This window comes from Limulus polyphemus, unplaced genomic scaffold (assembly GCF_000517525.1).
Source record: "Limulus polyphemus unplaced genomic scaffold, Limulus_polyphemus-2.1.2 Scaffold16, whole genome shotgun sequence".
Taxonomy (NCBI): Eukaryota; Metazoa; Arthropoda; class Merostomata; order Xiphosura; family Limulidae; genus Limulus; species Limulus polyphemus.
The window spans coordinates 894,650-906,315 of record NW_013665626.1 but is presented as its reverse complement, the minus strand read 5'-3'; the positions used below and the strand labels follow the sequence as shown (position 1 = coordinate 906,315).

Sequence of the window (11,666 nt, the reverse complement as noted above, 5' to 3'; positions counted from 1 at the left end):
ATCGCTGAAGTTTCTTGGAAAGAATTTCTACGGGAAATTAACAAACAAGCAGATACGTATCAATATTAACAGCAAGAGATTTCTCACATTCTCGGCTGTAACAGCAAAATTTCCCATATATAAGCTCAGCACACCATTTTTTTTCTCTCTGTTGAATGTGCCAGAGAATGCTCTCCTAATGTTGCTCCCATGTCCTGGCGAATTTCTTGAAGTGTCATTTCTTTTTTAACAAAATATTTGATCACAGTATGTAGTTCGATCTTTTCCATGACGTTTGACACTGCTCACTTCTTTCCTTCTAAAATACACAAAATAAGCTCGTTAATATATATATTACGTACTGTGTATTAATAAAAAGATTCAAACTTAATATATTATCAGAACAAATCACACATTCCACTTTGTTCTGCATGTTGTGACCTGAACTTCTTTGGGGGTGGGTGAACTTGAGTGATTACATTGCAAACTTTGCATTTTTTGTTCTGTGGGTCGAAGTAGTGAACCCACATTTTATCCATAGTTACGAATCTATTGAAGTTAGGCCTGCATTAATTTCGGAGTTTGTGTTGAAGCGTTGTTTGTGAAATTAGGTCGACAATGATAAAACTTAGTGTATGAAAAGGTTGCGACATTTTAGTTTACAATTTAAAACGTTTAACTATATATCTCAAACTTTCCATCAAAATAGCACTTAGATCTTAACACTTCTAGTACTAAAACACGTGTGATAAGAAGCTTCATTCAACGGTAAAATATTATAATACATCCACAAGAGATGTTGTTGCTTGCCGTACACACTAAAATAGAAGAAAATTATCACTTGATTGAGAAAAAATAGCCCCCCCTAAAAACAATTAACATTTTCCTTTGTATTATAATGACTAAAATGTAAGTAGATAACAAAGATAGATTAATTTTAAGAGGAAACAAGGCAACTGAATGCAATAACTGTATTCTATAGGAAGAATAAGAGATACGTCAAAATTTCTTCATTTATTATCCTATACAACAATTAGTCATAATAACAGTTTTGCACAAAATATAATTCCAAAAATTACAGTAGTGATGAATAGGTTAAAACATATTCAGGAGGGGTGTCTGAAAACTTCATGGACCGACTTATAAAGAAAAGAGACACTGGTTCACCTATGGTTTATTTTTCAACATAATCTCCTCCTGAGTCTATAAATTTGTGACAGCGGTGATCAAAAGACTTTATGCCCTTCTGAAAGAATTCTTATTCTTGGTTCTCAGTCCATGACTGGACGGTAAGAGATCATCATCACCTGACATATTCGACCTTTCAGAAAGATTTTTAAGGTTAGGGAAGAGAAAAAGTCATTTGAAGCTAAATACACTAAGTAAGAGAATGTGATTGAGTAATTCGAATCAGCACCATGGATAGTATTCAAAGCAACACGTGATTTGTGATCTGGGGCATTGTCCTGATGGAAGAACACATCCTTTTCTTTAGCAGTTTTTCTTTTCCTTGATTTCTTTATGCATATTGTTGATTAAGGATGCATAGTATATCTCCTGTAACTATTTGACTCTTTTACAAATAATCAACTAGCAAAACGCCCTTGGCATCCCAAAAAGTGGATGCCATGACCTTCCCAACAGAGGATTGTGACTTCAACTTTTTTGGGGTGGGTGAACTAAGATATTTCCAATGCAAACTTTGCATTTTTGTCTGTAGGTTGAAGTAGTGAGCCCACCTTTCATCCATAGCTATAACTTTATTGAAACCTTTGGAGTAAGTATTGACGTTCAACTATTCGGATCCATTTCTATTCAGGTGACAAGATTTTTGGAGCCCATCAGGCACTAACCACACTGATGCCCAAACTGTCATTCACAATGCTTGCTGCAATACTTCCACCGATTCCCACTTCCTCTGCTAACTTTCTAATGATAATGAACCTTATTTACAGTTTCTGTTGTGATAGATGTTGAGGGCCGACCTGACATTGGATCACCTTGACATGATTGTTTACCGCACTTAAACTTAACACACCACTTTTTACACTGTTGAATATGTCGGAACATCCTCTCCTAGTGTTGCTTCCACGTTCTGGTGTATTTCTTGTGGCGTCATTTTAACAAAAATATTTGATCACGGCACTAAGTTCGATCTTCCCCATGACGTTTAACACTGCTCATTTCTTTCCTTTAAAAATCCATAACACACAAAATAAGATCGTTAAGTTGTATGTTAAGTGTTGTTTACTCATAAAACGGTTCAAACTTAACATTGATCAGAAAAATCATCAATCTAATTGTTGTTTTTTAGGTCGGCCCATGAACTTTTCGGACAATCCTAGTATAGCTTCTATCATTTCGTCAAATGAAATCCAATTACTATTTGGTTTTTGAAAAAGTCGAGAAGTTAAATATTTGCCGAATGATATATTTTGTGAAAGTTTTAGAAAATTTATATTTTGATTATTTGCTATTCACAATTCTAACAGAACTGAAAGTTTCTAATAAAACAGTAACGAAAAATAAATAAAAAATAACTACGGAATACTCTATGTTGTAACGTTAGCAGTAAACTACGTTTTTTTTATGATATTCGCAGCTGATTGTGCGAAGTAATATCGATACTAGTTACTTCTACGAGCAGAACATTCTTCATGATTCCTGACTAACGGTTAAGGCGTTAGATAAATGTTATTATCCGTGAACGGTCTTTGTTTTGTAGAAATAGAAAGATCATTCGGCAAACATAGTGTGAAAAGCTTAATCACTAAATGAGTAAATTGGAGACTTGCTTGAAGCTGAAACCGTTGCCACTACTCTAGTTAACCGATTAAGTTAGTACCAACAGAAGTAACAGTATCGGTGATAGTATCCAGTACTTGTTACTCCTGATATTACTTAATTTAAATTATTAGTTTGCTAGTTCCATAAATTAAGTGTAAATATTAACAGTTAACTTGTAAGAGCATCGTACTACTTGCAACTTGCTGTCTTCTACAACCGTATAAGTTCTTACCTTTCTAGACCTGCCACGACAGACCTGGTGTATTGTATTTTGAAATTTTAGATTCCCATTGCCATCAATATTTAAATATCGCGCATCAAATTAATTATGGCTAGTCAAAGAAGACTTCACAGTCATATAGTAAATTATCAAGAGTCGGATGATGACGAGAAAAATTCAGGTAAAATTAAGCATAAAATAGTGAAATATGTAATTGTAAATAGTAAAGCGTTATGTAAAATGGCTGTATTTGTAACTTGTAATTCAATAATAAGGTTAAGCTTCATATTTTGTAACATTTATGAATATGATAGTTACATTTTTCAAATGAAAAGACACGATAGACTGTATACTGTAGTTTATTATTATTAATCATCTATTACTATCCTCAAAATATGTAAGTTATCACTTGGTTTAAATTTAAGTTTTAACTTGGGCAAGTTCGTTAGGGTTAGGCTGTCTGAGTATTTAAAACGTTTTTCATTCAATTTTTTCCGTTTTCGTGAATGGAGTGAAGGACTAATAAAGTAATGGGTAGTGGGATCTATTGATTCAGCCAATTTCAATTACCCTAAATTGCTTGGAGTATACAAAGGCAAATGGAAAGGTTGGAAATAAAAAAAATATTATTTGAAATCTAGGAAGTTAGTCGTGCAAAGAATAAGCTAAGGAGTGGTTTGTGCAGTTGAAAATATTTCAAAAAGTTTCATAGGTTTATGGATGTGAAGGGCAATATTTAAGTGTTTAAGATGGATTGAAAAACAAATCAGGAGACTGTTATAATATTTATATTAAGTGAAAAAAAGACACACACCAAAGCTGGGAATAACTATAAATCAGATAATAGTTTGTCCAGTATAACAAAAGATGGAAATCACAGGCAATTAAAAAAAACTTTGTGGTATTTGACTAATAAAAGTTGTATCTGGAGGGTCCTGATCTCCATCCTTCAAAAAAAATTTAATTACAATATAAATAAAAGAATATTTGAAATAATTTAGTATCCTCCTAAAAATGTCTTGAAATACCGTGTTGTTGCTGTGGCTAGTAAAATTAATGAAAGATACCGGTGCAACTGCTAATTTCAGATATTTATTTAGCAGCTCCATTGCTTAAAACCTTTTAAATGTTTGCTTATGTCTATTGCAGTGGCAATATCTTTATGATATTTAAATTGTTTTCCTAACTTGTCTAATACTCACTTATTTAACTGGATATATATATATATATATATATACCAAAGAATTGCCCCAGAAAAGCTAAAAAGTACTTGATGTTAAACATGAAGCCAAGAAAATAAATGACTTGATCACATTTCCTCATTAACTACATGTCTAACAGTCACTGTTTGCAAATCACTGAAGCACTATATATCTAGTGTTATTTAAATCACTGTCTTCATTGACTTCATCTTCCCAAGGTCCTACATATATCCTAATTAATTTCTTCTGCCTAATTTTTCCTGGTTCCTGGCCACCTAGTGTTCACAATCATAGCTGCCAAATTTCTCTTTTCATTATCAGCTCATGATGTTGCCTTTACTTCATTGCATTTATGACTGTCAAAATTTATTCATCTCGGGGGTTGTGGTGTCAGAGGTTTTGATGGAGTAGAGTTTCAAAGGAAGGCAAAATCATTCACTTATTTTAAGTAGAATTAGTTTTATTTATTAAATCACCAAAACGTCTAACAAATTAATTATTACAGTAAGGTAACAAAATTGCAACAGCAAACATTAGCAGAGCAGTAACAGCATGTATCCCTGCTAATGATGTTTTCACTGAGAAATTTACAATTTCAGTTTAAATACTAAATTTTCATGACCAGTCAGGGATTGAAATATTACATTCCTGCATTAGTTGGCTTTCCAAATCAGAAATAAATGGTCCATCTGTATTCCTTTGGTTATGATCAATGAAAGTGAACATTTTGCATGGATTAAATAAAAAAATAATTCATGAGGAAATGTAACTTTTTCCCTGCCAGTGTAGAGCAACTTAAACTTGTAGTGATGTGTAGAGGGAGTCATATGCATCATGTGATAGTAGTGCTTTCCTATTGGTGGAGAGGTGATGCATGATGATTTGCATGAGAGATGCATTGGAACTGTGGATTCCAACAGAAGGAGGATGATGGCTTGTGGCATGTGTTTCTGACAAAAGCTCACATATAGAGGACAGCACAAAATGAGAAAAGCTAATCTTGTGAGAGGAGGGAAGTACCTGTTAGAAATGCATTTTAATTATAACATCTATACTGAAACAAATAAATACAGTGCCCTCCTTCTGCAGCTGGCATGGGCCCATAGAGACTGACAGAAAAGGAGGTGAGCACAGATATGTATCAAGTGCCCTTCTCCCACAGCTGGTTTTGACACATTGAGTCTGATAGTAGAGAAAGTGAGCACACAAGGTACAGTCTGAATGAGTCCCAAACTTACTGCATACACTAGCTGTCTGACATCTTGTGTGCAAGTATTTGGATGACCATGTATTTATTCCATGTACTTTTGCCTCTTCCCTTCTCCTTTACGGATGAAAAGTATACTCTGAATGAGACAAAATGCAGTCTCTCATGGGTTTGCCCCTATGGAACCCCTGCCATTGGGTGTCACACCCCATGGGCTTCCTTTGGATGCTTTTTAAAGAGAGCTCATCTTTGCACCAGTCCCTCCATCAATTCAACATGGGCTTTTAGCTAAACTGTTTAGAGGTGAGTATTTGTTTTGGAAGTTAACATTTTACTTATCTGAAAATGCATTTCCAGTAGATACTCACCTCCACCTACCTTCCCACCCATCTTCCCCACTTTATGGTACACATTTCTTCATAGCCTCATCAAAGATTGAGGATTCACAAGTGCAAAGTGTAAGAGTACTCATTGTGCACGGAGGTGTGTCACACTCCTATTGATGAAGGTTTCTTCAAATTCATGTCAAATTGGGTGGGAATTTTTACAAGGCTAGTGGCTTGTAAATCTTTGGCAGAACATGCAAACACATAAGGAAGAAAGCTAAGTTGTTTGGAGGTGAGTATCTATTGGAAATACATTTTCAGGTAAGGAAAATGTTAACATCCAAAGCATGAAGATTATACATATTTAAAATCCCTGCTCTTGCTGCAGGTGCAGCCTATTAATTTGTTTGGATACTTCTCTTAAATATGGTGCTGGTTATGTGGAATTCCTTGGTAACTGCACCCTGGTTTGCCATTAACCATCTTAACCATGGCATGTTCATAATACACTATCAGCAGTTGATAAGGAAGACAAAATCAAGGGATGATAGACCTACCTTTGAAGTTTTGCCATAACAGTCAAGAGAATAGGCAAGCTCCTACAGCCAGATTTGAAGGGTTTAACATTTGTCAGGTTAGCTTAAGATATACTGCAGACTTGCAGCTATATATACTCCATAATTCATATATACTCTACAAGATTGTGTCAGTCTCTTTGATAACCTGCTGCCATTATTACTGGCAGATAGCAACAGATTGACCCTGATCACACTGTGTCAGGACAAGGGGATGTCTGTCTCTTTGATGACCTGAGTGAGAATTATCATGTCCAATATCCAAGAAGCCACTGTAGTAACATTGTTTTTCAGTATTAAGCTACATGGTAAATATCTGGAGATTTTAAGTAAAGCTGCTAATAAACCTGGTAACTTTTATTAGAATTGAAAATTAAGTGTAATAAGTAGTGTGAAATTGTGAAGTGAATAAAAAACTTTTAAATTCATATCAATATGATGAATGGATAAAGATAGATTGTTTTTTTAGACCATTTCCAAAAATGTCTGACACAGAAGAGATTAAGCTGTTGAACTGTTAGTTAATGAACTGTAATAACTGTATAGTAATTGGGTACTTATCACATGACATCTTGAATACATCTCACTGTGAATAGCTACCGTATTTTTCAGTGTATACCCCAAAATTTGATGTCAAAATCTGCTTGCGTCCTATATAATAATATATATGTATATATACAATATACATAAGCCATGTGTAAATATATTTAAATAGCATGCATAGTTTAGTTCAATTGAACGCGTTATTTATAACAATAGTAGGTTTTTTTTCTTTTAAAAACATAACTATTTATAATGCTCCCTAAATAATAAAAAAATAAATTACAGTGAAAGCAATGAAGATTTTGTAGGTTTTGAACCAAACTAAATAACAGTAAACCTTTTTTTGATATACAGTATTTTCTTATTTTGATGTTTTGAGCTCTTTTGTGTTTAGAACAATATATACTAATTTTTAAAGTATCAAATTGAATTTTTGTTCAATAAAAATCTTTCAAATGTGACTGTAGCTTTTTCCCCAAAACTTTGTCTTCAAAATAAGGGTGTGCCCTATACACCGGTGCATCTTATATTGCGAAAAATACGGTACTTCATAGCTGAGAAAGCAAAGAATGCCACTTTCTTCCTACCATTGATTTTTCAATGTAGTGACCATTCTAATTACTGGCAAAGCATTTAATCCAGTCATAATGCTCAGAAAGTCGCTGTTGGTATCTTGGCCATTTACCAGAGCAGACAGACTGCTCCTCTTCTGGTGCTTCCTCATCTGATTTCTCACAAACATCCAGATACATACTGTGCAGTTTTCCCTCCTCACCAGCTGAGGCAAGGTCATATGCACAATGATTTTGTCATCAGTCAACCTACTTTTCTACCTTTCCGTCCTATAGTGATTAGTTCTTGAAAGGCTCATCAGTGATATAGGTTGTTGATGTATTTAAAGAATTATACATATGTCACTAACCAGTATAAATTGTAGCTTACTTTTTTGAACTGTCAACAGACAACATATGGACCAGTACAGCCAAAACTGAGTTGCATAGTGCTGAAGGTATAAACCATAACAAAACCTAGTTGCCAGGATCAAGCTTTAGTTTAATTACTGTTTTCTAATAGCACCTCTTTCCATATATGGCCACTTTACCTATTTACTTAAATGAAAATTCATGTACATTAGATATCCTAGAATGCATATATTCCATAAATTCCTGTGAACATTGTGACACATTTGAACTGGATGTAGGGCATATATCAGATCGACAGAAGATGTACATTTTATCTGAATATAAGGAGATTGTTGCTTAATTGTGTAATATGTATGCTATTACATCAGTTGGCATTCAGTGCAATCAATTCAGTCAGTGTTCTCAAATGTAGTTACATGTGTTTTGACGGTCTATACTGTCCGTTCAACCAAATCATCCAACTGAGGATGATATGTTGAAGTTCATGTTTTCACCACACCAAACTTATGGCACAATTGGTTTTATTGAACGAGGCTCCTTGATCTGTGTGGATCTCTGACTTTGCAGGTGATCACAATCCAGTTGATTACACTAACATATCAAATGATCTATAAGCTTTGGCTAATGTGGTGAAGTGACTGATAATGACTAGCACATACTGCTAACTTTTCTCAGTTTGGCTAAAGGATCAGCCATATCTAAGAGCATTATTTCTGGTGGAGAGTTTTCCCTGACAAGGCCAGCTTTTCCTATTTTCCTATGGACAGTGCATTTGGCACAATAACTACATGTCTTTGTATGAATAACAGCCAGAAACACTACTGCACAAAAATGGATGACACTTCTTGGTACACTTTAGTTTTTACATTATTCAAAGTCTAAATTTTCTCCTATTTTATACATGTGGGAACCACTAGTTGGATGAGAAGTTGGCTACCACATCTTGGAGTTTGCAAACAATGGTAAATCATGTAATTCTGCACTTGAAACCAACCATACAATTTTAAAATGTTGCATGCATCACTACATTGTTTATTAGTTTGTGATGATTTTGCTTTACCTAGATATATATAGCAAGTAGTGCCAAAGCTATATCTGAGTCCTTGACTTGCTGTTCTCAAAGATCTTGACTGATTATTTGTGGTGTTCAACCAAGTGCTGTGAATCGGCTTTGCCACTGAGTGTTGAACAAGATCTGAATATTTAACAAACAGACATTATTTCATAGGCTGGCAAGATAATCCATTGGCATTTTCATGCTGTTTATTATGTATCTGTAGTGTTACGTTTGTATCCAGGATAATTGGATGGTTCTTATTTAATATAAGCTAGCACTGATGCTTTGAACAGAGCATGCTTCAAAGACTGAGATGCATCTTCTCAATCCTACCTCAGTCAATGCAGACAGTGGTGCAGTTATCTTGGATAAGTGTGCCATAAACCATCAAGAATATGATGTAAAATCTAGAAAACTGCAAACTTAAGCTGGAACTAATCTTTGACCATTTTGATCTTCACAGAATCACTGGCTCTTCTGTTCTTATTCATAATGTGACTTAAAAATTTCACATCCATAAGTGTGAGTGTACAGTTTCTTGTTTTCAGTTTTAAGCTTGTACTTGTGCATTTGAATACCATTCTCAAATGTTCAGCTCTTTTCTGAAACAAATGACCAAAGAGTAATGTTTTATCTGTATAAATAAATTACCTGGGCCAGATAATATTTCCCCAAGAGTTTAGAAGGAGGTTAAAGATTGGATATGTGAGCCACTTACTACTATTTTTTTCAGTCCTTGAATAATGGGCAGGTACCAGACGATTGGAAGTTAGCTAATGTAAGTCCTCTTTTCAAGGGATGTGATAAAAATTGTCCCAGTAATTATAGGTCCATTAGTCTTACATCAGTTGTGAGAAACTTTTTGGAAAGTATGTTAAAAGATGTTTTGCAAAGTCATTTAACAAAGTTTAGAATTTTATTGGATAGTCAACATGGTTTCACTAAGGGGAAATCTTGCCTTACAAATCTTTTAAGATTTTTTAAAAAGGTTACTGCTTATGTAGATGAGGGTACTGGTTTAGATTTGGTGTATCTGGATTTTCAGACAAGGTGCCACATAAAAGGCTTGTAAAAAAATTAGCTCTATGGGTGTGGGGGATAAGTTACCAAATTGGATAGAAGAGTGGTTGGAGGGAAGAAAGCAAAGGGATGTTACAAATGAAGTTCAGTCAAACTGGACTAATGTCACAAGTGGGGTACCTCAGGTCTTAGGACCTATGCTCTTTTTGATTTATATCAATGACATAGATGAAACAATGATCAATAAGTTACATAAATTTGCTGATGATATTAAGGTTTTAGGTGTTGCTAGCTGTGAAGAGGGTGTTGCTGCTTTACACAAAGGTTTAGATCATTTAGTGAGTTGGATAAATAAATGACAGGTGGGTTTTAATTATAATAAATGCAAGATAATGCATGTTGGTTATCATAATTTGAATTATAAGTATAATTTGGAACGGAATAACCTTAATAGTGTTACGAAGGAAAGAGATCTTAGAGTAATAGTCGATCAGTCTCTAAAGCCATGCAAGCATTGTGCTGTTGCTAGTGGTAGGGCAAATAGGACTTTAGGTTGTATCTATAGAAATATTGAATACAAGTCTAAAGAGATTATACTTTTATTGTACAGTTCACTGGTTAGGCCACATTTGGAATATTGTGACCAGTCTTGGGCTCCTTACCTTAGGAAAGACTTTGAATTCTTGGAAAGAGTTCAGAGAAGGGTTACTAGAATGGTGCCTGGGATGGAGGGGTTTTCATATGAGGAGAGGGTGAAATCTCTCAAATTGTTTTCTCTTGAAAAAAGAAGAGTTACGGGGGATCTGATTGAGGTGTTTAAGATTGTAAAGGGAATTAATAGTGTTGATGCATCATCTTTTTTCATATTTAACAGTGAGAATACTAGGACTAGGGAACACAAATATAAATTTTGGCAAGGTAGACAATTTTTGGAAATTTTTAGCTAAGACGGATTTATTTTTCTAACAGGGAGGTTGGCTTTTGAAATGGGTTGTCTTCGGATGTTGTGGAGGCAGTAAATTTAAGTGAAAGCTTGATAAGTATATGAATGATAAAGGCTTGGCTTTAAAATTTGTCTTTAATTTATTTATTAACAGTTTTAGTTTAGTTTAGAGGATGGAACAGCCGAGATGGATCAATAGGTCCCATGTTGTCCCAAAACGTTATGTTATGTTATAATAAAAAAGGATAAAAAAATACGGCAACTGAAAATAACACAAAAAAGTTTCCCTTGCATTGTAGCTAAAATGTTATTTTTATTATTTATATAGTACTTTCGCTTGGTCCTGTTCTTCTTTATTTTTCGGCCATGGCCTGGTGTTATCTCTGTGTAAAATGAACTAGTTTGCTAATGAATACTGCAAAGAACAAAATGGAAGATATAGCTGAATGATAAGATTGGCAACTGTCCTTCCTCCTTCTTGGCCTGGAATGGCTAGGTGGTTAGGGCACTCGACTCGCAATCTGCGGGTCGTGAGTTCGAATCCCCGTCCCACCAAACATGCTCGCTCTTTCAGCAGGGGGACGTTATAATGTGACGATGAATCCCACTTTTCATTGGTAAAATAGTACCCCAAGAGTTGACGGTGGGTGGTGTTCACTAGCTGCCTTCCATCACTACTAAATTAGAGATAGCTGTGGTGTAGCTTTGTGCGAAATTTAAAGCAAACCAAACTAAATTATTTAATCAGGTTATGTTATATGTGTATAAGTGTATTTAATTGTTGTGCCACTTCAATGTGTATAAGTGTATTTATTTGTTGTGCCACTTCAATGTGTATAAGTGTATTTAATGGTTGTGCCCCTTCAATGTGTATAAGTGTATTT

The 11,666-nt window shown here is 34.6% G+C and overlaps 1 protein-coding gene across 1 annotated transcript in view; it reads left to right on the top strand.

Annotated features, from left to right (window-relative positions):
- Positions 1-2,565: 2,565 nt before the first annotated feature.
- Positions 2,566-11,666, top strand: part of LOC106457454 (AMP deaminase 2) — a gene marked incomplete in the record, with an annotated part of 107,436 nt that continues 98,335 nt past the window's right edge. The window contains 1 exon segment of the mRNA XM_022383415.1: positions 2,566-3,167. Coding sequence (XP_022239123.1) covers positions 3,095-3,167 — 73 coding nt within the window.